The sequence below is a fragment of the Prinia subflava genome, chromosome 5 (assembly GCF_021018805.1).
Source record: "Prinia subflava isolate CZ2003 ecotype Zambia chromosome 5, Cam_Psub_1.2, whole genome shotgun sequence".
Taxonomy (NCBI): domain Eukaryota; kingdom Metazoa; phylum Chordata; class Aves; order Passeriformes; family Cisticolidae; genus Prinia; species Prinia subflava.
In genome coordinates, this window is record NC_086251.1 from 42,355,493 (window position 1) to 42,382,931 (window position 27,439).

A 27,439-nucleotide genomic window follows, 5' to 3' on the forward strand; every position below is an offset into this window, starting at 1 on the left:
TATTGAGGCAACAGAAGTGTGCTTGTGAGGGAGAAGGCATGGGACCTTATGAGAGAATCTAATGAGTGGTGTTACTGATCTGATCAGGGGGTGTGAAAAATGGTTAGACTAGAAAAAAATCAATTATTTGGATTTATTATTTTTCCTGTTCAAAGGCTGGAAAGGGAGGGATGCAGCAAAAGGATAAATGGAGATGGCAGTAATCTGCTTTTAGCGACTACTGGATTGTGCCATCATCTCTTTAAAATAAAAGCCTGGTTTTTTACTAAACTAAGCCTGGAGGTTCGTTTTCATGACATCAGTCTGGGCAAGGTACTTTGACCACTTCTGAGGGCTTTCATTAGTTTTAACATTCAGTCATGTAATGTTGACTCTAAACCAAACCCCCGTAAGATAGGGACTGCCTCACAGAACACCTGTAAAGCAGTGAAGGTGACAGGGGTGAGCAGATGACCCTTGGTTTTAGGACTTGTGTTTGGGACCAAAATTCTTGTTACATGAGATGCTGATTTTGTTGAGTATTAAGGTTCACACCCCTGAGCAAAATGAGTGCTTCTGGGGTTTGCTGTTTTCAGCTTTGCAATCATGAAGTATTTATTTTCAAGCATCATCCAAAACTTCGGAGGTCGCTTTCTCAACACCTTAGCTGGGATCACATCCTGGAAGGACCAGGGAAAAATGCAACATTGGTTTCCTGCCACAAATGTATGGAAATTTCATGTTTGTCATAGGGAATGTATGTTTGTCCCTCCACAAATTCCCACTGGAATGAGCCCAGGATGGAGAGGTAGGAGCTCCTGAACTCAAATTCTTCCACTATTATCGATTTTTTTGGTGGCTCTGAGTAAACCCATTAAAATGTCTGTTCATTGGTTTCCTCATATATAAATCAAAACGCCAGTTTTCTGACAGGATCGGTGACAACACTGCACATTAAAACAGAAACTAAAATTGCCATCTGGCTTTCCTGTAGGGGCAGTAGAGCTATGTACTGTATGGGAAGGTCCTGGAGTCTTTACCTCTCCGGGGGACCTGAGACACGCAGCAAGCTCTGGGGTTTCTTCAGGAATGAGAAGAGCCAGGAGCTTGGCTTAGCTACTTGTTTGCTGTGCTTTTGTTTCTGTTCTTGCACTCACCTCTAAAATGTACTGATGGCTGGTTTGGGTTTTAAACAGATATAAGTCTGAGACTTGCAAAACTGGCTTTGCAGTGTGGTGGTGATGGTAACTGCTTAATGTGCTGGGTGTGTCTGCTAGGGATTGGTCAGAAAAGGGTAGCATTTTCCCATTAAAGTGATGGGTGACTTCATTCATTCAAGGAAAATATCTGTGCTAGTTTGAAGATTCTAAATTTTGCTTCTATTCAAGTGTTTTTCTGCATCTTGAATATGTGAAGGTTTAAAAAGTCCAAGTGTGGAATTTTGTACAAATCTTGGATCTTTGAAAATCTTGGATCTTTAAAAATCCCAACTACTGTAGAGAATTGCACAGTCAAGCTCTTTTGTGGACATATTAGGCTCTAACTGCTGAAGCCTTTCATGAGATTGCTAAACCACATGGACACTGGTAAACTGTTGAGGAACCAGCAATTTGGAAAATACAGTCTTAGAAACTGTGTTCACCTTGGGAGTTGGCCTTATGAGTCGTGGACAGGAATGAATTTTGATTTCACGGTGAACCACAGAGATATTTTAGTGTGTGGTGATCTGAAAATTTGAATGTCATCCAGAGCAGTCACAGGAGGAAGAAAAACCCTATAAGAACATATGAAACAGAAATAGCTAATGTTCTCTCAAGAACAGGAAGGATAAAAGGTGGATAAAGTACAGAATCCCCTCTATGACAAGGATCAGCAGCAGATGACTGGAAGAAACAGGCAGATGACATAGTTGAATGCATAGTTGAAGGCACCCTATATTAAAACCAGTAGTGCAAGTAGGACTAATCTCTCTTTGAATTGGCTCTGCTCTGTTTTGGTAAGTCTTCAGTGGTTGCCTTAAATTACTGTTTAGATATCTAATCTGTTCTTTGCCTTCTTGTATTGAGTAGATCAGTGAGATCTCATCCAAGGGTTTGAGAAAGTGTAAATGATCCCTATTTGTATGTCTTGTACTGAGTGAACAGTCAACCTGCCCCCTTCACAAATGTGTGTTCAGTGCTTTGCACATCTTCAGCTGTAGGGAAAAGACTCACTCACAATAATTATGTTTGACTCCTGCCCACAGACACTGGCTGTTTGATGGGAATTACCCACAGGTACATGGTAACACATTCTCTTCAGCTGGATCAGGAGTGACTAGGCAGGGGAATTGTCAATGTTGGGAGAGGGTTGTTAAGTGCTTAGCTCTGACTTCCTGAACTGCAGTCAATTGCAGCCCTCTGTGCTTAGGCTGATTTAACACTGACACAAGTGTAAACACTTGTTGGTGATAGTTAAATGTATTCAGGATAAGATCAAAGAACAAAATAATTTGGAAGGGACCTCCAGAGGCTGTGTAATCCAGCCATTAGCTCAGAGAAGGTCCACTTAGTTCAGACAGCTCAGAACTCTGCCTGATCGGGTTTTTATTATTTCTAAGGGTGGAGATTTCAGTCTCTCTAGGCCCTTCCTACTATTTGACCATCCTCAAGATGAATTTTTTTTGTATAGAAAAAGATTTTTTTGTGTTCAGCTGCATCTGTTGTCTCTTATCCTTCTGCACAACTGTAAGAAGAATTTGACCCTGTGTTGTCTATGTTCTTCTATTAAGTTATTAAAGAGATCAGTAAGATTTCCCTTGAGTTGTCTTTCCTTGAGGCAGGATGAACCCAGTCCCCTCAACCTCTCCACACACATCAACCACCCCAGTACCTTGAGTATGGTGGTAGCTCTTTGCTGGACTGACTCCAGTATTTTGAAGTAATTTTTACATGAGGGAGCTCAGTGTTGGCCAGAGCACTCCTGATGTGATCTCACAACTGTCCATTAGGGGAAGAATCACTTCCCTTAGCCTGCTGACTGCATTCCTGCTAATACAGCCAAGGATGCAGCTGGCCTTTGCTGACAGGGCACCCACTGCTGACTTGTGCTCAGCTTGTCCACTGGGACCACAAGTCTTCTTCTAAAAAGCTGCTTTTGAGCCAGTTGGCTGCCAACACGTGCTGCTGCATGGAGTAATTTGGGTGGCTGTTTTCTTGCAGGAGTATCTGGACACATAGCTCTCTTACTGACATACTTCTTGCTTCTGCAAGAATCTCCACTTAAATCAGACCTTTCACTTGAGAATGTTATATGTACAAGTTGCAATTCTGAGCTGTTTTGTCACCATTGTTTTATGCTGTAGAGAACACAGATTTTACCATGTAGTTATTTCCCAAGAATGGCTGTGACAACAAGTATTTTCTCTTCAGTCTTGTACTAATAAATTATGGCTAATCTTTATTAGGATTGCTAAATGGGACAAAATGAAGCAGAAAAGTACTATTAATGCCAATGGAAATAGCACCAGCATTTGCCTTATGCAGTGATTTGTAAGCAATGATAGCTTGACTGATTGTACCATCTACTGCTCAGCCTTGCTTTCACAGCTTGGAGTCGGGAAGGGGCTGCAATACGGAGTGGGGGGTGGGATCTATACAGACTCCATTGCAAGTACCATTTGCTCCCAGCCAGCCCTCCTCCAAGCTTTCCTATCACTCTCCTGCATTTCATCCACTGGATAAAATCAGGGTATGCAGCTGGCTCAAGTCACATAAGCACAATACTGCAGCAGAACTGGCTTTGAGTCACTGGAAATCCAGGTACTGGGAAGCAGACCTCTAGCTCACACAAAGGATTTTCATGGTATTCAGATGCTGCTTCCAGTTGTTGAGAAATAAGTGCAGTGGCTTTTGTTGTTGTACATAAGAGATTTCTTTTTTTCGTGAGGAAATATTAAATGTCATGTGCTGTGAATAATTCCCCCATGGGTTTTTTTTTGCTGTTTGAAAAAGATGTGCTTATCTAGTACAGAATTCCTGGATAAGGTGATCAGATAGGCAAAGTTCTCAGATATTTTTACCAACAACGTTACCTATATCTGTGGACTTCCCTCATGCTCTCAGAGAAGGAATCTGTAGGACATATCATGTGGCTCTCTTGTTCGCTTTGTCTCTCATTAAGTTGAAAGAAAGGGGCAATTTAAGAGAGACACCAGAACACAGTCCTGTTGGATAGGTTAAGATAAGTTCAGATGGCAGTAGTGCTGAATCTAAATACTGCTCTTTGTGAAATGTTGGGCATTTTCAGTTGACATGTATGTGGTGGTTGTATTGTGAATAGTAGAGCTTTCCATCCTTCTCCTGAAAGGATGTGAAATGTTTTATAACAGTCCTTAAAAGTCCTATGTGCTTTTCCTAGACTTCACTGCATACTGTGGAATGGTCCCTATGGAGACAGTGCTGCAGTGAAACTAAAAACGCAGCACTGAAATTCATTGCTACCGATGACCCTGCAGTTAATTCTCTTGGTAGCCACATTACAAAAGGAGCTCTACAGTTATCAGCATGCCTTGATACTTATCTCTACAGCTGACAGTGCTGTGGGATGCTTAAATTTCATGACAACCCTAAATCTGTTCTTGGCCGACTGCTGAATATTCTCGTTTCCCTTCCTTTCCAGCGCGAGACGAGAACATGGCCACGTTCCGTGGGTCCGAATACCTTTGCTATGACCTGTCGCAGAACCCCATCCAGAGCAGCAGCGACGAGATCACGCTCTCCTTCAAGACGTGGCAGCGCAACGGGCTCATCCTGCACACGGGCAAGTCGGCTGACTACGTCAACCTGGCCCTGAAGGACGGCGCAGTCTCCTTGGTCATTAACCTGGGGTCCGGGGCCTTCGAGGCCATCGTGGAGCCGGTCAATGGCAAATTCAATGACAACGCGTGGCACGACGTTAAGGTGACGCGCAACCTGCGGCAGGTAATGGTGAAGGGGAGAAAGCGCTGGGGAGGGCCTGGGTTTGTTCTAGTGGGACAGGCAGGTGGGAGAGAGTGATAGAGAAATGGGGAAGCTCAGTGCTATTGCTAGAGTTGCTCCACCTGTTCTGGATCTTGGTGCCTAAAGAGCAGTGAAAAAAAACACAACTGGGAATTTATCCCTCCTGCAATATCTTCATTTCCACTTTATTAATTTTCTATTGTTTTCCCAGTTTGATTTAATAATGAAAACTTGTGACATAACTTTACTTTCATCTCCCTTTTCTTTTTTCTGTTCTCCCATTTAAATTTTATTATTTCCTTAATTATGATTCAATCTTATCAGTAATATTCTTGTTGCATTTAATTACTGTGAGAATAGAGCTTATTGCCAACAGCCAACGCTTTACACCTCTCTCCTTTTTTTTTCAGTTTTGTTAATTGGTTTAACCATTGCCATGATGTCACAATTGTAATTCTGAAAGTCTTCTGTTTTTCTTTTCCTTTTCTTTTGGGTATGCATATGAGTGTGCAGGCTGGTGGGTATGTGTGTAACTATTTTAACTATATACCTTTGGAATTAATTTGCTGTAGTCTCTCTGAGTCTTCTTGATTCTCTGTTCTTCTTTTCTTCTTTTTGATTTTTTCCCCTTCTTTCTATTATGAGATTCTACTTTATTTCTTGTCTCTGCCTTGAGACTCTTCTGTTTGCTGTGAGGACTGGAAAAGTGGAAGGATCAAAAAACCCCAAGCAAACTCAGGTCAATCCAGCACCCTACAATTCCACTTTCGGAAAAGTTTTTCTCATTTTATCACTATAATTTTGCACATCTACAGGCTGCTTTTCTAGCAGACAACTGTATCAGGTGACGTATTTGGTAGTAGGCTAGTCTTAAAATCCTGAAGTTTTTATCATGAGATATAAATTCAGACATAAATAGAGAAGATAAAATTAAATAACTTTGCTCTGAAAGCTGGTAAATATATCAAGTCACTATGGCCAAACCACTGCATGATAAATGAGGTTTACATGGTGAATAGGAGCTATTTGAGATCTTGTTGATTGGTAGAGGAGCAGAAATAGCTTGGAAACTAAGATTTGAAATTAAATTAAAAATCAATTTGTCAATACAATGTGACCTGTTTATTATCTCATTAATGTTGATATTAGCACAACCTTTAATAGCTTAATGTAAGTTTATACAATGTAATTTGTGGTAACATTTTACACTAGCTAAGAGCAAATGTGTCTGTGAGTATAGGATAATCAGTGCCAGGAATCAGAAAAAGTCTCTACTAGTAGAGGTCAGTGGATAATTTTCCTATTATCAGGAGTTTGTCTTTCTTTTCAATATTTGGGTTTGGGGCTGAAGATATTTATTTGTCTTCCCCACGTAAATCCCTGCATTTCGATGTGCTTAGGATATCTGGGTCTGAAAAAAATCTGTCATCAAACTTTCATGAGACTACAGGATTTTTACCGATGGAAAAAATCAATCTGTTTTCATTAGTTTATATGCAAATGAAAATTTAATTTCTTATGCAGTGGATGGGTCTTAATGATCCTATTTTGTTTAACCTTTCTCATCAATACAGTAGAGGGAGATGCGTCAACTGGTCTCGGTTTGTCAGTCTCAAAAGGTCAGAATATATGGCTTTATTTGATCTGTTTTTTTTAAATTTATTTTTAGGTAGTTTCAGAACAGCTGGTCCTTGAATATCTCAGTACAGCTTATTGGCCATTTTAGTTAATCATACTTTTTATTTTTCATTTGAAATCAATTTCAGTGGGCAAATGTGCCAGAAGCAAAATTAATCCTTGCTTCCTGCCAGGATTGGTTTGGATCTTGGAGAAGCAGAAGGTGAAGGATCACAAACAAAACTGTGGATGGGAAGCTGTCACATTCTTTTCTTAATATTTTAGCTAGTGATTTTTTAATTGATTCACAGAAGTGGACCAAGAAAATGGAAATCTGTCTATGCCTTTTCATATTTGACGAGAGACCAGGGCAGTACTTTGGTGATTACTAGAATGCAGATAGTCCTTGGCAATTAGGCAGCACTGTAAGTTTTTGAGCCTCCTGATCTATTCACCGTGAATATTTCTAAGTGATCCTGAATTCTAAAAGGGTCCAGCTTGACTGGGCAGGAGAGAGGATGCTTAAATGAGATGGATGGGCTCTTTGCAAAGAAAGGCCTGTCTTCAAATGAAATTACATTTAATTAGCAGAGGTGATTTGGGATCCAGTTCTATAGTTAAACATGAAAAAATGTAGTTCATCCAATAAACATCAATACGGCTGGACTTTTTTTAGTCATCTTTTCCCTGGATACTTGCATTTTAACTTTTGATCTGTCTCAAAATTAAGACATTGACCCGGAACCTGAAGCTGCCCAGATATTGGAATTGATGAGGCCTTGAGGCAGAGCAGGCATAATAGTCTTAGAAGTTGTCATCCAATATAATTTTGTATAACCTAAATAATTTTGTATATAAGAGATTATCGATTCTATGTCTTTCCTGACATAAATTCACTTGTAATGTTGCAGTATAATATAGTTCACTAGAAAGTCTTGTTTCCAGCTGTGCTCATGTTTTCTTAAAAAAATCCATTCCAAAACCAAACATAAAACCCCAGCAAAATGCATTGCCTCTGAATGTTGACGCTTTGTAACAAGATCAGTGGTCTCTTTGTGATTGGTTGAAAATATTGCACTGGAAGTAGATATATTTCTCTTTAAAATGAACTTTAAAAGCAATAATTTTGAAATTCCAAGAACATTATCTAAATCTAAGCAATTCCAGCTAAATGGCCTATCGGCAGCTTCAGGATGCCATCTAATCTTTTCCTCTGCTTTTTTAGGGGCTAAGAGAAAGAGGAGGAGGATTTGCATAATTTTTTGGCTGTCTCTAAAATTAGAGTGGAACTTTAAATAGTTGGACTTTTGCCCAGTACTTTTTGAAATTGTTAAATGTTTTGTAGCTAAGCTGGGGCAGTACTAAGGGCTGCTTTTTTTTTTAGATCAAATGACTATCACAGTAGTTAATCTCCTTAGAGACAAACCAAGTGAATCCACAGATTCCCTTGAGTAGTGATTGTTAATGTCAAAGCAAATCTCCTTGTTTATTTATCTTATTATTTCAGTTAGAACTAAGCCCTCTTTCTGCCTTGTGAGAAACCTTTACTTAGCAGTAGGATCATGGCTGAATTTTACTGGGGCTTTCAGAGCATGTTTGGGGCAGTGTGGTCTGGTGGGAGGAAGAGCAGAAGAGACTGAAGGTCAGACTTCCTGTGTCTGCCTGCTGACACTCTGTCTTGTTTCTAGCATGCTCTTCTCCCTGTCCCATACTTCAACGCCCTTGTTTGTAAAAATAAATTCACTAAACGACAATTTGCTGTAAGACCTCCTTGGTGAAGAATTCAGGAGTTTATGCTCTTTATTTCCAGGTACAGAGTATTATTATTATTTCATTCCCATTGGCAAATAACCCTGGGATTTCATGCTGAATGCTGCAAAGTCTTCAAAAACCTATTTCCCTAGTCAATGCACAACTCTGAAACCTGCAAGCAGGTGGTTTTTACAGGAGGCAGCATAGATATTGCTTGTGTAATTTAGGATAATTCTTGCCAACTTCAATCACACTGGAACAGGGACTTGAAGCCTCCACAGGTTGTCCTTCGTTACGAAGCTAGTCACAATGCAAAATCTACTATGAAGATCTTTAGTTCCTTAACTGCTAAAATGCAGACAGAAAGCAAAATGTAGGTTCTACCAGTTGGCATCTGCTTGCCTTGGGACAGGTTAAAAAAGTTCTGCTAAACCAAACTGACTGGTAAATTCTCCTAGCTCCTCTGCAACAGAGGTGCAGTGAAACAGGAGGCATGCTAAACCTTGTCAATCTTCTGTCTTCAACCTGGACACAAGTGACACAACTCTTTCTGCACAATTTCTTGACACATTTTTCCCTACAGTAGGAAAGGTTCAATTCCTATATCTTGGATGACAGAAGTGAGCTACAGGCAAATAGCCAAGAACAGGCACTGTTATGTGCTTCTCCTGAAAGTCACAAACTCAGCTGCTGTAAAGAAACCTGCAGACTGGGAAACTTGGAACGAAGACACAGAGTCTTGGACTCATCTTCATCTGTATCCTCCAGCCAAAGGAAATACTGGCCTTTTTGTGTTATTCTGCAACCCTCGAGGGTAGTGAAGCTTGGAAGAGGAGCTGGTGGTGGTGGGTGGAAGAAGGAGTCATGGTTGGGTTTGTGCTGAAGGGGCAAACTGTGTACTCTGTGTGTATATCTCTGAGAGTAAGGTTCTTGTTTGAGGGAAGCACCTTGATGAGCATTTGAAGAGTAAGTATTGCACTGTTTTAACTTTGCTTCAGGTCTGGATAACATGTATGAGGGTTGAAATTAATGACTAATACCAGGGTGGGAAGAGTAGGCAGCCCCGTTTCTTTACAGTCTAGATGGCCTGGTTCCCCATAGAGTCCTGGTCATATTGTCCTCTTTCTCACTCTGTGTGTCTCAGGTGCCCCATGCCTTTTTTTGAAAAACTAACACTAGATCATTCATGCAATGTGTCATTTTTACTAACCAACTAATGTACTAACACCCTAACGACTCATCTTTGTTTTTGGTTATTTTAATTAACAATCGTTCTGTTCACGATTTTTTAATTTCCTTTCTTCCCCCTTTTCCGCAAAGCACTCAGGCATTGGACACGCTATGGTAAACAAACTACATTGTCTGGTAGATATCATTCTTATTGTCTCTTTTTTTGGGTTTGCCGTGTGTTACCTGCCTTTCCCTCCCCTTACCCGCTCTTTTCCCCCTCTCCTTTATACTTACAGTTTCCTTTAATTTTATTCTAATTTTATTGAAAACATGTTGTTTTCCCCTTTCCTTTTTTTTTTTTTCTTTTTTTTTCTTTTTGTTTCTCCTTTTTAAATAGAAAAATGAGCACCAAAAGCAACTAACACAGCTCTTCTAGAAATGGGGTTTGGACATTTCTTTCATTGTTTTCTTCACCTCTGTCTTTAGTTCTTCTTTTCCTTTCTGGTTATAAATTGTTGGGGGTTTTTGTCCCTTGTTTTTGACTTTAGATTTCTTTCTTTTGCCTTTGTTTCATTTGGCTTTTTTTCTTGGCTTCTAGTTTGGCTTTTTTTTTTTTTTTACTCTAAAGGTTTCTGGATCAGAACCGTTGCAGGGCCTATAGTCCGTGGTGGTGAAGGCTCTCTTTTTCTCTCACCCTTTTGTTGTGACAATGGCTATTACAGGCAAACTGGCCAGAGTTGTTCTCTTTCTCCTGATTTTCCCTCACTTCCCTCCCTCTGCTTTCTCTCCTCCTCCTCCTTCTCGCTCTCTCTCACTTTCTCTCTCTCTCTGACCTCTATCTGCGTGGCCAACAGGAGCTCAGCCGGTTGTTTGTTTCAGTACACACTCTGCATGGCATGTCCACGTCTGGTGACTCGCCCGTCTCCTCCTGGCCTCGATCTATTTTCCTCCATCTTCCCTTGCAACCACTAACGACATCTAAGAAAAACACATAAAGTTCACTTCCTCCTCTCCCACCCTTTCCTTCTGTCACCCTTCACCCTCCATGTGTTTGTGGTTAGAGATTTTGGGGACATTTCTGTTTCATTTTGAGTTTTTTGTTATTATGGAATTTGTTTGGTATTTTTATTTTTGATTGCATGCAAGTGTGAAATTGTTTTCTCTCCCTTTTTCTTCTCCTTCTCTCTCTATTCTGCTTTTTTCCTGTCATCTTTCTGGACCTCAGATATATTGGCATGACATGTCAAAGTGCAGTGTGTGCACGCTTTGTATTTCTTTCTTTCTCATATCTACTTCTATCACATTGTTGGTGTGCGATTGATTTATTTTGATTTATTTTATTTTAATTTATTTTCTGCTTATATTTTAGTTATGGGTTAGTTTGTAAGGTTTTTTTTCTTTTTTTTTTTCCTTTTTTTTCTTAATTTTTTTTTCTTTCTTTTGTGGGTGGTGGGTGTGTGTCTCTGCAGGTACATGGCATGCACATCCATAATGTATTGAAAGTGAGTTCCCTCTCCCCCATCCCTGAATGCATGATTGTCAGTGTGCCGTGAGCAAAAGAAACTTAAAAAATAAAAAATACCAACCTCGTCTTCATTAGTGTTTTTTTTTTTTTTTACTAACAACCATAACTAACTGTAATCATTAAAATAAATTCTAATTAATCATAAAATCAGCTAATATGAGAAATGTCTTTCAAGGACAGTTATATTTTCTGGCCTGAATAGATGGAAAGCATCTGGATGTATAGGTTGCTGGGTAAGCCTGAGAGTGCTGATGCACCAGAAAGGGGAGAAGCAGATGCTGAAGCATTTCACTGTGGGAAAATCAGACCAGAAAATAGAGCTTGACTTAACTAAAAAAAAAAAAAAAAAAACAACATACCAAATCTCAACAAAATCCTTAATAAAACTGGCATAAAATTATAGGGGAGGTAAGTTGTTCTGTTCAGGATTGTAAGGTCATTGCTGGGATTTTCTTTGTCCATTGTGTCCCTCAAACAGGTGACAATCTCTGTGGATGGCATCCTTACCACCACGGGCTACACACAGGAGGACTACACCATGCTGGGCTCAGATGACTTCTTTTACGTGGGAGGGAGCCCCAGTACTGCTGATTTACCTGGGTCTCCAGTAAGCAATAACTTCATGGGCTGCCTCAAAGAGGTAACTACTTCAAATTAATTCTTCTCTCTGTGCTTTTGATTTGTTAAAGTCTTCATTCTTTCCCGCCTTACAAAATCAAGTCCTTCCCTGGTGCCGAATTTTATACTGATAACTGCAACACCTCTGCAAAGACAAACTTGTCATTCAGCTGGTCAGAAGGCTGGAAAACGCATGAACTTAAGGGCAGAATCATACTTCTAGTGCTTGGATTACAGATAAAAGTGCTCATGGTAGTAGGAGAGGTGTCTTTGCTAAGCTGTTAGCCCTTAAGAAGAAAGCATTACTACCTTCTAGGTACTTAGGCAACAGCCATTACAAAAAGACAAATGGGCTTTGACTACTAAGTAACATTTTGAGATAAAAAGATCATAATCACAAGCTTATTTAGAATAGTTCTTAAGGTCCTGGATTTCACCTGAGAGTATAGTTAGATCTGAATTTGCCAGCAAGATACAAAAATAGAATAAAACAGAAAAATGCAAGTTGAAGGTAGCATAAAAAGTGTAAATTTTGCAAGGAGAATGCAGCATGAGGGTGTGAGGGAGGTGTGGCAATCATGTGCAAGTGGACATGAGGTGTACTGTGTGTTGATAGGATTATTGAGAGATGACTCTCCCTGAATTGAAGTGCAAACAAAACCATATGCTGAAGTCAATAGTATGGATTTTATTGAACAATAAAATGTGAGGTAGAAAGATAGAAAAAAGGAGAAAAGAGAGAGATTAAGCAGAAGATAGTCACCTCCCATGCATCCAGTGGCATCCCGTTGGTCCTTCTTCACCCTGGACTTCTCAGTGGTGGGGAGCCTGAGGTCACTCAAAACTTTTCAGTTTTTATATATCTTTGCAAACAAAGGAATTAATACTCATTGGTTACACACATATTCTATTCTACTGGTTAAATGATTCCCTGACTTCTAATGTTAATTAGTCCCATGCTTGGTCTTTCTGGGTTTTTTAGTTGATGGGTTTCTTGAGTTGGTGGGTTGTGAATCAGTGGTTACAATCTCCTCCTGACAGAATTACCTTTTGCCCAGTCCAAGCTGATTCAGCATAGTTGCTTTCCTTGTGGCCCATAATTTCTGCGTTCTTTAAGTCCATTATGAGTTATACATTCTCCTCTCACAGCTTTGTTTACCTCCCCCTATGCTTGAGACAACACTTGGCCATAGAATCACCTCTATCTTATTTTCTTATTTAAGTTCCTGGTCATGGTGGCTTAATTGACAGTCCAAGTTCCTTGTATCCATGGAGGCATATTTGGGGAAGGGGTTGGGAGGTGGGAGGGTCCCTCAGTGGTCATAGATGCCATTTGTCCCAAAACTCAGGGTGATCTTTGTTTGACCAGTGGTATGTATAGAAATTGCTTCTTCACAAAGTTTGCTACAGTGGGAAGTTTTGTCTGGATACATTACCCAGGATGTGCTGACCAAATCTCTGGAGTTAGCACTATCCTGTCACTCCATTTTGTGCTCATCTCATGGCTAAGTCATTCTGTGCCCTTAACAGTATTTGAGACAGGCAACTATGATCTTTAAGTCCTTACACTGGGTTGCTCAGTCTGTGTACTTGAGCGGCTGCATAGGTCAGGAAGAGCTAGCTGGTTCTGAGAACTATGTTGTCCTAATCTGGCTGGCTGCAGTTGTCACATAGTGAATCCACAGCACTGAGAAAATTCACACGTGGATAATAGAGGTTGGACTGACTGGCTAGCAGCAGGAACCAGAGAAGTGATCCTTGGAAAAAAAACCCAAAACAAAAGTTAAAAGATGAGTTCTGTCCAAATCCCAAACTTGGTACAGTTTAGTTTTGATGCTGTCTTGCAGTCATCTTTTTTCTTCTTTCTTCTCTCTTCTAATGTAATTTGTGCTTTTCACTGATTAATGGGGAAGCAGATATTGATGTCTTCACAAAGCATTATAAAAAGCTTATACAGGAGTCATGGAAGCAGCAGTGCTGAGCTAGATGTTGTTCTTGCTTTAAATTGCCTTGACAAGTTATCTTTCTACTGATGCTTGACTCGTGGTGTCAGGGTTTGTATGTTATATGCCAGGCCTCTGATGTGAGGAAGAGTTGTGAGGGTCTGAAGCTGCTCTCCTGCCTGACCTCTGGATTAAAGGGATGTATATATGCTAGAGAAGGGTGTGTGAGCATCTTGTATAAGAAATGAATCTTTATTGCTTCAATACGAGCTGCCATACAGAGATCAAATCCTTCTGGTTACATCTATAGAGCCTTGGGCCTGATTTTCCTAGGCGCTGAGCATCCCAGTTTGATTGAAATCAGGAGGAGATACAGCTTAGTGTCTCTTTAAATCAGGATCTTAATTTTATTTATGGATGCTATGAACATAACACTTAGCAGAGGCCATTTTTATGTGTGCTCTAAGTCAAGCCAATGGAGCTAAGAAAGCAGTGACAAGAAAATCTTCAGCAGCTTTATTATTTATATAATCATTTGTATTCTGTTAGCTTGCACAATGTGCTAAGAGCCAGCAACATAGTCATTCCAAGCTCATAATGTTCTGTGAGAATAAAAACCCAAGCAACCACTTAAGAAAGAGAGGAGGAAAACACATAATCAGAATGTGCTTTGTAATCTTCACTTGACTAGGCAAATGACAGGAGATGTTTTTGAGCAGATGTCTTGACTTGATGGCTGCTTTAGAGCTACAGTCTGTTTAAAAGCAACCAACATATAGTAGTGGTCTAGTAATGATTTCAGCTAGCTTTGATCCTGGAGGAGGCAGAACTGGGTTAGTGCAGTGCTTGCGTATTTAAAATGTGTCTGGTTCCAGAACGGGCTTTGGGAAACTCTACTTGGCTTTCTGTGAGTTTGTCAGCGTATTTCATAAATCAGTCCCTATAGCTTATGTTTTAAGCTTACATTTTTTACCTCCATGGCCAAAAAGGTTGCTCAGTCTCTCATTAGCCCATACTGGAGGAGCTTGGATTTTTAACAAAAATATTCTGAGCTAAGAGAGTTAGATGAGGGGGTAGGGTAGACTAATAGCAAATACTGTTCCTTTCAGTTTATGCTTTCTAGTAGAGCAAAGCTCTTCTTTCATAATGAAGTCCTAGCTCTGTAATTGCCTGTTACCAGACACAGCACACCTCTGAGTGGATTGTACTGCTAGTAATGGTGGTGAACATCCTGCCAAGCCCTGTACTGATCTCTTGAAGGTGTTAAAGCAGAATGGTCTCTGCATTCATTCAAGACTGCCTCTAGGGATGTCACTCTCCTGGGAAGGTAAAGGGATTTATGCAGACTTTGAGGTGAAACTTTCAGCCTTTCCCTTGTAAGCTCTTGTGTTTCATCTAGACAGCATCAGTCTGAGAAATTTGCTCATGTTGGGGCTAAGAGAGTTCCTTGAGTGGCGCTTTGCTTTCCCACTTCCTCTGAGCTGACATGCAGGTGCTGAAGTGGCAGGGGGCAGAGTGCCTAGTGACCATCTCTAGTGACCCTTCACAGCAGGAAAGACTGCTCCACTCAGCAGGGCCTGGTGGGAGGAGGAGGGGCAGCTCTGACAGGGTAGGTACTTCATGTGAGCAGTGTATGCCTTGGCTAGAAGGAATTGGAATGTTTGAGAATGTGTCCCTGAGAAGGAACTAAGAATCTGAGGGGTCCTCTGCTGTAGTATCTATATAGTATTTACTAAAATTTATCTAATTATCTAGATAACATTTTCTTTAGGTCAGACAGTTTCTGACCTAATGGTACCTCCTTTCACCACAGAATAGATCCTTGAGAATGTCTCTTCTTTCCTTTGGGCTACAGGTTTCGACTGAACAGGTTCCAGTGAGTTGCTAGCAGTAATGGATCTGAATCATAAATACAAGTATTTAATGTGTAGTTCAGGTTGGGATTTTTCCTCTGTTTTCATCGGAATTAAAGATTTCCCTGTGTGGTGAACCATGTTTGTTTTGCATTTCTTCACAGCCATCCTGGCAGTGTTGCAGTGTACCTGACACTGTAATGAGGCACCAAGACTGGAAAATAGTCACACAGGATATGCAAATAGGGTAGTACACAGACATGAAATGCGGTCATTGCATTGTAGTTGCATAGAATCCTAGGCTTTTTGGACCATCATTCTTAAGATGAATCATTCTAGAGGAAATGTGGGGGAAGCTGGTGTTTTCCCTATCATGGATAAAACCAGATGTTGTCATGGGATAGGAGAAGATACAGGAACACATCTTGAGACAATTGAGCAGAAATACTTATAGTGGGTGTCAGGGAAGGTGTGACAGTGCTTTAACAGATAGTAATTGTTAAAAAGGGAGAAGTACTGACTGAACCTGGAAAGAGAAAAGGCTCCATTAATGGGTTCAATGGCACTTGTATGGCCAGAAAGAGTTAGGACAAGAAAGGTGTAACAAGAAACAGTTGTGTTTTGCATGTGATCAAGGGCTTCAGAGATGGTTTTTAGTAATCAAGGATGGAGATGGAAAGTGGTAGGGTAGGAATTTAGTTGTGTGGGCAAAGAGGGGAAAATGCTATTTCAATATCCAGTTGCTAGGGAAGGGAGAGAATCAGAATATTTCCTGGGGTTAGGGAGCCAGCCATTCAGATTTGATTTACTTGGAGCAGACTTACATGGTACAGATGGAGATGCTTTAGAAGAGCCTAAGGTGGTCCCTGTAGAATGGATATTCATGAGAGAATTTATGAAATCTTCACATTTCTCTATCAGTGCTTTATTAAAATCTCAATTCTGAAAAATGTTGATTGGTACTAACAGCTTGATGGAAGCAGTGAGGCTTGCATATGGGTGGAATATGGCAGAAATTATTACAGGGGTCAGGCACCATCTGGCTGTGATGGGAGAAAGCTGTGAAAGCTTAGATCATTTCTGTCTGCAATTTAACTTCTAGGAGCCAGATTTCAAAATGGTTCATGAGTGTGCCCGGTTGCTGTATGTAAATCTCAGATGCTATCTGCAAGCCAGGTCTTTTTCAGGGCTGTTTGATGTGTAGTGATGATGTGGTTTCTGTTGGGGGATGGGTTTTTCTGACTGTAGTGTCACACTTGGGAGGAGGCTAAAGGTGTAGACGGAAGGCAGAGGAAAAAAACTGAAACTGGAGGCAGAGGAAAACAGGCAGACAGTGGAAGCTGTAGTTGTAAGAGCCCTTCTCTAAGGCCAAAAGCTTTTGCGTGCCCAATATCCCCTTCCACAGTAGCGACTTAACAGAGTCCCAGGAATGCATAAGAGGAGTATCAGGAATCAACAGCGTGAGGGATTGCACTGAGATAGACTCGATGATGATTATGACCCTCATTCCTAAGATTCCATATCTAGAGGTCTGTAAAATTTTTGGTTGCCTCTCACTCTCAAACTTCCAGTTGCATTGCTGCTGCTGTGGTGGATCAGTCTCCTCTTGTCACAGTATGCTGTGTGTCTTGAGAGTCAAGAATGTCAGTCATTTTCTCTGTGCATCTGCAGAGCATCCAAAACAAAGCCTTCATGAAATTTTTGAGTACTACTGTTGCAGTAACATAAAACAGTGAAGACACAGGCCAGCATTTTGAGTAGCTGATGATGACATTCTTAAACTACTGAGAAAAAAACCCAACTTATTTCTGGAAAGACTTAAATTTGAGGTGGGAACAGAGGTATTTGGAAATCGAGAGCAGTACTACAGGATGAAAGATACTGAGAGAATTCTGAGTAGACCAATAGATGGGGAGGGAAATATGATACTGCTTTCTCATTGGGTAAGGCTTATAAGCTTAGGTCGTGGTTTGCATTTCATATTTCTGTATTAGCTGCAGCTTTGCTTTACTAAGGGGTTATTCAAAGCCTCTGTTTCATATGTAGCTTAGCCCTTGCCTACTCTACCAAAGTGAGGTTTCTTATAGTGTTATTGCCTTCATGCCTTCATGCATAACACAGAAAAGAACTTGGTTACCTTGGCTTATATGCATCCATAACAGGAGCTTTGCTGGCATAATGATATTAAATGACTGTTTGTTGCAAAATAACATAAGCTAACCTCAGTTATTGATCAATCTCTTTCGTCAAATGTTTCTGGATACATAGAAAAGTGCAAAAGTAATATACTCAGGACTAGAAAATTTACTTATCTCATATATTCTTGAAAAGTATTCCAGTTAAGCAGGAAAAAATTTTAAAATTGCTTTATGAAATCAATCTTTAGTGAATGGAGTATGAAAATGAAGTGCCCGAATTATTTTTCAATTAGTAAAAAATGGGAAGTCCAAAGTCAGGAACTGAGTTTTGAGTTTTTAGCTTTGGGACAGAAGATGGAGATGTTATTTTATCAACTGTATACTGAAAAAAACCTCTAGGCTCCTAAAATTCTTTCTTAAATGCAATTTATATAGCAAAGGCTGTAGAATCCTACAGCCATAATGAATCTAGAAGTAAAAACCTGTGGGGTTTTTTTTTTGTTTTGTTTTATTTGTTTTTCATAGCTTTATTCACAAATTAAAAAAACAAAAAAACAGGTTCATGTTAAGGTCACATTTATTACAATGTAGTGTTCTGTTCTCTGGAACTCCTATCAGTTGTCAAACAGCATCTTGTAGGCATTCTGGGTCAGCTGAGCACACATATTTTCTTGAGGATTAATTTAAACGATAACTCACATTTCAACTATTCAGTGGCATTGAACTCCTAAACTTACTGCACTATTAGAAATTTTACAAAACTAATTAATAGCCCAAGTATGAATAATAGAGTATGTATGTACATTGAGCATACCTTCTATAGTAAGCATTGATGAGCAAACATAGAAACTGGATCTTTCTGTGCATGAGGTGTAAGAGGTTTCTTTTTGCAGAGCTGTTTGAACTAGGTACTGCCACCATAGTTAGAAGCTAAAGAGCATCTGTGGAGCTAAAATAAAGTGGGGTCTAACTCAGTTCAACTCCCTTCAAATGCCGCTGGAACAGGTGCCTAGGGAGGAAACTAGCAGCAGAGGTTGGTGTCACCACTGGGAGGGGTAGCCAGTGGGCCGATATGTCCCAACAGTAAGGGAGCACTCCACTGCATCCCGACTGAGCTGCCTGCATGTGACTCTCAGTCCTGGTGTTGTGGCCATCTGTGTTTGCTTTGCAGTAGGATCATCAGGATCAGGCTTTTCTTTCCTGCGTAATGAACCTAACTCCTGCTGGGATTCTGTGGCTGCAAGAGATGTGCCATGTGCTGTGTTCAGAAAATGAGAGTGTTTACAGGTGTAGAACTATATTTATATCAACAAATTCAGAAAATGTGATGGGGATTGGAGCAATATAGCCTGCATTTGGCACATATAATAAAGTTTGTTGGTAACTACTCAGTAGTCCAGCAAAAATCCTTACAAAAATATGTGGCCTAATCTCTACCCACTTAAGACTGAACAAACTAAGACAGGATATATTGATAGACAAACATAGCTGAGTCCAAAGTCATCAGCAGAGCAGTGGTGATACTCTGGTGATTACTCTGGCAAGGATGTCTTTCTCATATGCTGTTAGCCAAATGTGGGCCCATCCTAATGGAAGCTGTGATCTTAACTTCAGCTGTCCAAAGTCTGATGTGCTCATATTGGACTGAAAGTAAATGGGCTTCTTTTGCTTTACTTGGCTATGTAGTTCACTGAGAACAGTAAACTCTTGGTTTGAAAAGAAATAGGAAGTATATTTTTATTTGTTGCTCATTATGTTGCACTAAAGAGATTGCTAAGGATCCATCCTTGTCTTGTCAGACAGAAACACAAATGAGTAGTTTTGGAGAGTCAGGACTGCCATATGCCAATATAAATAAAATTACATGAGAAAAGTTGCAGGACTGTTCTGTTTTATACATGTCTATTAAACAGGCACTTTTAGCTACTGCACCCCTTTGGGAGCAGCAGACTGACTATAGTAGTTTCTCGTTCACCAATTTTGACGTTTACCAGCCAACACACCAAACTTGTGATGGTTTTTGTGTCTACTTTCTTTTCCCTCTGTGAGATAGAATTTGGGAGAAAAAGGCAAAACAGGCTCAACTTAAGGTAAACAGATAGATTTATTAACACACACTAAAGGAAAAAAAAAGAGCAAAAAACTGAAACTTCCAAAACTTTTCTCCCCACAAACTGTTCACCTTCCCACAGGCAACACAGAGATAACTTGTGATTTTCAGTCAGTTTCATTATTTGAAAAATAGTCTTTCATTACTTCTTTAGGAGAAGGAGTCTCCTAGAGTCATGGATCCCACTGACAACCTAGAACAGTTCTCTTGTGTGTTTTTACTGTCACTAAAATAGCTGCCTGGGGAAAAAACCTGCTTCTGTGACCCCACCATTAGCAGTTTCCCAAGCTTCTTCTGGGTCATGGAGACTCAGGCATATCGGGGTGTCACCTTTTAAAGATTCACAACTCCAGAGGCAAAGGGTTCTTCTTCTCAAGGAACAGAGATATCTCTTCACTTCTTCACTGGCACAAAGGGCTTCTCATCTCTCTCTGTTCAAACATCTCATCACAGCTACTAGTTCAATATTCACTCTCTGATTTCATGCTGGGTCTTCTCTGTGTTCACTCTGCCTGTGTCTCCTCTCTCTCAAGGAAGAGTTAAGCTTTGGAAGCTTCATGTTGCCAAGAAAGGGTTGAATCTGCCCGGGCCTGCGGTGGTCGTGTGATCTCTGCTGGGCAGCAGCAGCCGGGCCTTCCCCTGTTTCTCCCTCCTTTCTTCTCTGCCCGAGAGTCACCGGGGCAGGAGGGGGGAGATGGAGGGCCCTGCTCACCCCTTGGTAGCAAATCAGGGTGGGCTCGGCCCAGCTGGGCCCATAGTTGTTATCAGGGGCCCGGCTCGGCCGGCTCCCTCCCAGGGCTGGCTCTGGGGGTAGCGAAGCTCCCCTCCCCGCCGGGAGCCATGGAGCCCGACCAGGCCTCCGGCCGCCTGCCCCGCCTGACAGGGCGAGCGGCAGGGCCCAGCCTGGAGGCACAGCCAGGCCTGAGCCGCCTCCTCCCAAGAGGAGGAGATCAGGGCCTGGCCGGCCTGGCTGCTCCTCCTCGGAGCTGCTGCTGGGCTGGTTGTTACCTGCTCTGCTGGCTGGAAAGGACGGGGACTGGCTTGGGCTCAGTCAGAATTTATGTGGGTATTTCTCAAAGTCGCATCTAGCTTCCTCAATAGTCGAACAATATGTCAATATTTCAAAATGAACTCTGACAGCTGCGTGTCTCAAAACAATTCCAAGGTCCTGACCGAGAACTGTTTCCACGCTAACTAGAAACCAAACTGTGTCAACCTGTAACACTGACCCTGAAAACTGGAGTATTGCTATGAAATGTGCATATGTCTTGTGAGCAGTGGGAGAAGGCTGAGCTGCTGTTACCCACCACAGAAACCCAGCTGTGCCAGCAAGGGAGGCAGGAAAGGATGATGAGGTTTGAATGTTGAGTGAGTGGGCTGGACAACTCCTCCCAGGGCCACCACTCCTCTGTGGCAGTGAGCCAGCTGTCAAGTGTGGGGAGCACAGGAGTGGGCAGGCAGCTGATGGGCAGCATTTGTTATTTGAACTGCATGGAAACGGCAGCAGGCTTGATATTACACAAGCAGGTTTTGTAGAGTCTCTGATACGCTCTCTGTCGTAGTTCTTTGTCATTGCTCCTCTCTGGCTTTGGTCTACTTCTGTTGATGTCATCTGTTGCACTGAATCTTTATGCTTTAGGATTGTTCTGTCTTCCCCCTTTTTTCAAACTGCACAGGCAGAATGCATTTATTTACTTGGAATCAACAGTGTATGTATCTAGATTCCTAAGCAAATCAATGGGATTAATATAGATATGTGGAAGGATGCAATTTTAGCTCTGGATTTCTACTTACAGGGTTTAATGCTCTTTGAGCTGTGGCTCCGTAAGCGGAGGTGTTAGAAATGGTAGCATCAGAGCTGAAAGGTGAATTAGGGTCAGCCTGTGAGCCCTGCTTCCTGTAGCTGTCTAGATATAGATGTAGCAAATGGGAGTTATTTGAATAGATCTTAAGGAGTATTAGGGGGATTGTTATATTGCATACAGTGCCTACTGGTGACTTCACATTGCCAGAAGGGGGAAAACTCAAATGCTCGTATTTTGTAAGCACAAATCTTTGCAGTTCAACACCTAATTCATCAGGGTGAGCATCAGTTATCTGTGAGCTGCATGGGGCTGATGACACACAACTGAACAGTAACAACTGCATCCAGGAAAGCAGCAATGCATAGTGTGTGAATCACTAACCTCCTCTGTCCAAAATGGAAGAGGCTGAGAGGTGGCGTCTCATTTCTAGCACCCTGAGAGGTAATTGTGAGTGATGCCTGCAAAGCATTCTTACTGTATCAGCATTAGCAAGCAGAGGGAACACAGACATTTGGGAATGTGGCAGAGATGAAAAATGGCATTTGGAAATGGGGCTTGAGAATGGCATAATCATTCGTGTTAAATCTCTGCCTTTCTTTCTGATTATTAACCATTTTAAGTGAAATGGGTTTTGCATCTAGAACAAGTCTCTGAACAGATGATTAATGGTTTTATCTGTAATAACTTTACATTTTATAGAACCCTGCTAGGAGTCCACATCTGGTGTGCCAAGCTATTTAAAGCTGTGTTAATTCTGTTAATTGCTCTACGTTTATTTGGATTGCTGGCACCTGCGGGCTTTAGGATAATGGGGGTGGGGGTGTGTGTGTCCATTCTCTCTCTCTTTCTAGCTGAGAAAAATTGGGAGGACTATTTCCTCAGCTAGGAACAGCAACCTTGGCAGAACATCCTGGCTGGATTGGTTGTCCTTGAGATTTCCCTCTTTTACTACAGCTGAATGCAGTGAGATGCCAGCCAGAGGCAAGATGCTCCCCTGATTGGGGCAGGAGGTGGGCGGACCATCTGCTTTTGCATGCACTTACTGACTTGAGGCAGCAGCAGCAACAGGGAATGAAGCCAGTGATTTTTCAGAAGGCTGCTCAAGTCCATACCCTTCTGATTCTGCTTCTCAGCTGCCTTCCAGTGTTCCTTTTCCAGTTTGTTTTTGTTTGTGAAGTGTTCCAGTGGCTTTCAAGCCCTGAAGAGATGTGAAGATAACTACACTGATGCTTTCTGAACTCCTGTCAGAGAAAAGATCTGGCTGTGGAATTCAAGACATTTGAGGTGACTAAAACATTGCTGTGAAATGTTAGGAGGGCAGAATAGTTGTTTTCATGTTTGCAGCTGGATTGGCCAAACAACTAGAACAATCTGGACCAGGCTCTGATGACAAAATTTTTTCCAGTCTCTGGCAAGATTAGTGCATGGGCAGCAAAATGGGGAAGCAGAGTGTTTCCCTCATATTGTTAACCACTGACTTATAAGCACAGCAGAGCTCTAGAGGTTTGGTACTTGGTTTTAGCTAATATAAGCTCAATATATCTACTATCTGAGTGGGTAGAGGAGGTGGTTATTCTGGTTATGTAGGGGCCAGTTCTCTCACACCTCTGACATGGGTTTTGAGCCTGTGTTTCAGCTTCAGTGGTGCTAAGACAGCTTCCCAACAAATAGACAGTTAACTAAGATGATCAGTTCACACTCTATTACCTGTTTTATGGCTGCCTTCAGGACAACAGTTTTTCTTGAGAAAGCCAGTGAGATGCTAAAGTAAAATCTGTTCTCCTCATGCTGCTGATATGACCATGTGTGTATTTCTACAGCTGCCCTATATAACCCCTTATGGTGACTGTCTAAACAGAATGTTGGTTGTAGCCTCTCAGAGGAGGGGGAGTACCATATCATCCTTCTCAAAGATGTAAAGAGCTGTAAGGAAAACCATGTATAGCAAAGGGAAAAGCTTTCTGAAGAGTTTGATAAACCAGGATCTTTGTGATGGCTTGCCACTTCTAAGGGACAAGGCTGTTGTGTTTGTTATCTCTCTCAAGAAGAAGCTGTTACTGGGGAAGATCACTTTATTTATTCTGTCCAGATGGTGGTTGAACAGTCAATCACAATATTAAAATTGGTTACAAAGCAAAGCTCTAAAAAAGTGTATGGTGTTTTCATATTTATGGTGTTTTCGTATTTAAGAATGGGTTCTTCCTCTGCAGCTTCAGTGTTCAGCTAACAAGGTAAGCTGTCACCTGAGCACTTTCCTCCATTTCCCTGGTTTATATTCCAGGGCTGATTTGTCCTAAAGTAGCCCCATCTAAGATAATGAGAACACTGAATGCCTCCATTCTACTTTGGTTTGGTGTGCTTGCTTCTCCCTCCTTGTCTGAGCCTAGTTCCTGTTATTCATAACTGACACTAGTACACCACATAGATATGCAGTGCTGTCACTTCCTGTCTCTTCTCGCTTTTTTTCTTACTGTGTATTTCTCATATGTTCTCTAATTAGCATATGCTTAGCTCTTCTGGCTTCAGGCTAGTTTTCATGTTTACAACCCCTGTGACACATTTGGTTACAACTTCACAAATCATATATCATAGGAGAAATTAATTATGCATGTAACTTATTAGGTTAATAACTTTCATCTTATTGTGAACTTCACTTAAAGTTATGCATTAATAATTCAAAGGACAGCTTTGACATCAAGTGCATTTTATAAAGCACTTCAGTCCCTTCTTAGGAGTTTTGTGTCTGTGTGAAAACCACAGATGGTTTTTAAAAACTTGATTCCAGCTGTTTCCACATTTCTCCTGGAGGCTGGATTTGCCTGTGCATCCAGCAGGGGAAGGCAATTAAATGTTGGTCTCTTCTTTCGTTTCGCAACTGGAGTTTAAGGGAAAAACTTGGTATGTATGTGGAAACCTTTTGGTAGGAATCATTGAATGGTTTGGATTGGAAGAGACCTTTACAGGTCACCTAATCTAACCCCCTGTAATGAGCAGAGACATCTTTTACTGCATCAGGCTGTTCAGAGCCCCATGCAGCTTGACTTTGAATGTTTACAGGGATCTTACCACCTCTCTTGAAGGCCTGTGCCAGTGCCTCACCACCCTCGTCATCAAATATTCCTTTCTTATATCCAGTCTAAATTTACCCTCTTCTACTTTAAAACTATAAGCCCTTGTCCTGTTGCAACAGGCCCTGCAAAAAGTTTGTCCCTGTCTTTCTTAAAAACTCTCCTTAACTACTGAAAGGCTGCAATGAAGTTTCTGCAGAACCATCTCTTCCTCAGGCTGAACAATTTGAACTCTCAGGCCATCCCCATAGGAGAGGTGCTTTTCCCTTCTGCTCATCTTTGTGGCTCTTCTCTGCACCTGCTTCAGGGCTTTCAGCTGACCTTGCTAAACATCATGAGGTTCCCATGAGCCCACTTATTGAGCCTGCGCAGATCCCTCTGGATGGCATCCCATTCTTCAAGGTTTGTCAGCTGCCCCACTCAGCTTGGTGTCATCTCCAAACTTGCTGAAGGTGCACTTGATGACACTGTCTGTGTCATTGATGAAGGTACTGAACAGTTGCAGTCCCACTTGTCACTGATCTCCATTTGGGCATTGAGGCATTGACCTTATGGGTGTAACCATACAAGCAATTCCTCATTCACTGAATAGTCCATCCATCGAATCTGTATTTCTCTAATTTAGACCGATGGATGTTGTGAAGAGCCATGTGAAAGGCCTAGATCTGAAAACTGCCTCCTCAGATACCCAGGCAAGTCTAACAGATCAGCTGTGTGGCAACACTCCTGTAACACCATTCCACAGCCTTCACTCCTTTGGAGTGCATGAGACAAGCTTTGCTGGTGGTGACAAGCACTGAAGAATAGTACTGGCATTGCATTTGAGCTGTCTCAGCCAGGATCTTCCTTTTATTCAGGCGTCAGTAAGTGTATGGGCAGGAGACTTTTGGCAAATGTAGTCTAGCTTTCAAAAGTCTTTCAGTGCTGTGTCTCACCAAAAGTCTCTTCAGGAGCTGAAAAAGTAATGGCAGAAAAAGGAGGTCTGGACACAGTGAAAGAACTGGTTGGAAGATAAAAACCAGAATGGAATAAACAGAATGCACTTAATAGTTCCCATGGGAGGGCTCTAGTGGAAAGACTTCTGGGATCCATGCTGAGGTCTCAGGATTTATTCATGGAATTATGAGTGGAAAGGGATGTGGATGGAGACAACATACATTTTACTGAGAATATGACAATTTTCAGGTGAGGATTATCTCCAGAACTGCAGAGGATGACCTAGTAATGCTGAATGTCTGGACAAAAAAAAGGCAGATTAAATTAAATGTGTGTAAACACAAATTGAGGTGTTTCTGTTGGGAGAGAGAGAAAAGAATCCCTATTATGCATACACAATGATGGACTTCAAGTTGTTTCTGATGTTTTATTAAATAATTGTTTTAAAATATTTGCTCACTGGTCAATATTGGGCAAGTAAGCACATCTAATATGTATTTCTAGGAAGGAAATAAGAATGAAACAGAAAATAGAATGATGTCATTAAATACCCCTTTACTTAACACTGTCATCCTGTTATTTTAATCTCAGAAAGGGGAGAAGGGCAACAAAGATCATCAAAGGTCATTAGAGAGACTTCTGTACAAGAACTGTCAGTACATTCTGGGGCTCTTTGTAACTAAACTGATAGAAAAAGGATACGAGTGTGGGGAATCATAGTGTATTTTCTGTTTCTTTTTGAATACAGGGACTAAGTGTAAGCTCAAAAGACAAAGGAGGGCAAGTTTCAGAACAATCAGAAAGAAATATGATGGCAATTAAGGTCAGGAAAATCCTTGCCATGGGATGTTACTGTGCCTGGAAAAATCACACAAGAAAAATTATTGATGGTATAAGAAATACAAAGACATAAGTTTCTGCATGCAGACTCTCACAAGCCCCAGATAAGTGGAGTCTGTGAAATGGTTTTATGCATCAGTATTGCCACATAGATGCTCTGTTAGACTTGCTTGGGTATTTGAGGAGGTGGTTTTCAGTTATAGGATACTGATCCAATGCAATATGGAGAATTTTATGTTTAAATATTTTGTGGTACAGGTACACCATTTCTAGGCTCCCTGCAGTATTTAAAAGTTGATGTTCCATTTGCTTTGCCTTCTACTAACTACAGTGTGCCACAACCCATTAGAGGCCATTGTACACATAATCTCTTCATTGCAAGTATTGCATAGCAAGGTCGTGTTCCTGAAGGCTTGTACACAGCCGAGGGGGAAGGCAGCAGAGAATCAGCTTGGTGTGAAGTTTGGCATACAGGTTTGTGCATCAACAAGTGTTGATGTGGAAGTGAGATGTGTTAGGAAGAACTGGAGGAACAGACACACATGGGTTGAGAAAAGGTTGGAGTGTCTCATGTTGGCAGGAGGTGTAATGATGCCCCTTTGAATGAAAAAACGTGTTCATATGTGTAGGCAGCCTACATTTGAGGAAGCTGCTTTAAATGAAAAGAAAAACAAGGAGGGCTAGATGAATCCCAGATGTTTGCAGGGAAGTGCAAAACAGCTTGAACTTTTTTCACCATTTGTAGTTATTAAGGCCCCCAAAACAGTTGATTGGAAATGAGGATATTAGAAGCAGTTTTACAACTCTGCTTGTTGACCTGCATTGTGAAAGGATTTGTCTTTCATTAAATATGTTCTTTCTATGTATGGAATGGGGAATTGTATGAAAACTTGAAGGGAGATTTCCAATAGGAAAATTTCCCCAGATCACTATGGGCTGTGGTAGCTGCAGACAGCTCTCAAGCCTTAACTTGAATTTGGGGATTTTTCCATGTGTGACTAATGGTCAGACAGTGATCATTTGTATTTTTTCCCTGTGGCTGTAAGTGTGGAAATAACTGTCAAGAAGGTTTATTACTGCCCAACTGGACCCCTTTTCTGAGCACT

The 27,439-nt window shown here is 41.2% G+C and overlaps 1 protein-coding gene across 8 annotated transcripts in view; it reads left to right on the plus strand.

Moving 5' to 3' along the window:
* NRXN3 (neurexin 3) overlaps positions 1 to 27,439 on the plus strand; it is a 906,050-nt gene that overhangs the window by 201,176 nt on the left and 677,435 nt on the right. For 7 of the 8 annotated variants that reach the window (XM_063399087.1, XM_063399090.1, XM_063399093.1 and 4 more), the window contains 2 exons: positions 4,639 to 4,940; positions 11,501 to 11,662. In XM_063399087.1, coding sequence (XP_063255157.1) covers positions 4,639 to 4,940; positions 11,501 to 11,662 — 464 coding nt within the window. Of the gene's footprint in view, positions 1 to 4,638; positions 4,941 to 9,647; positions 9,693 to 11,500; positions 11,663 to 27,439 lie in introns of all 8 variants that reach the window. The other variant, XM_063399086.1, reaches the window with a different exon arrangement.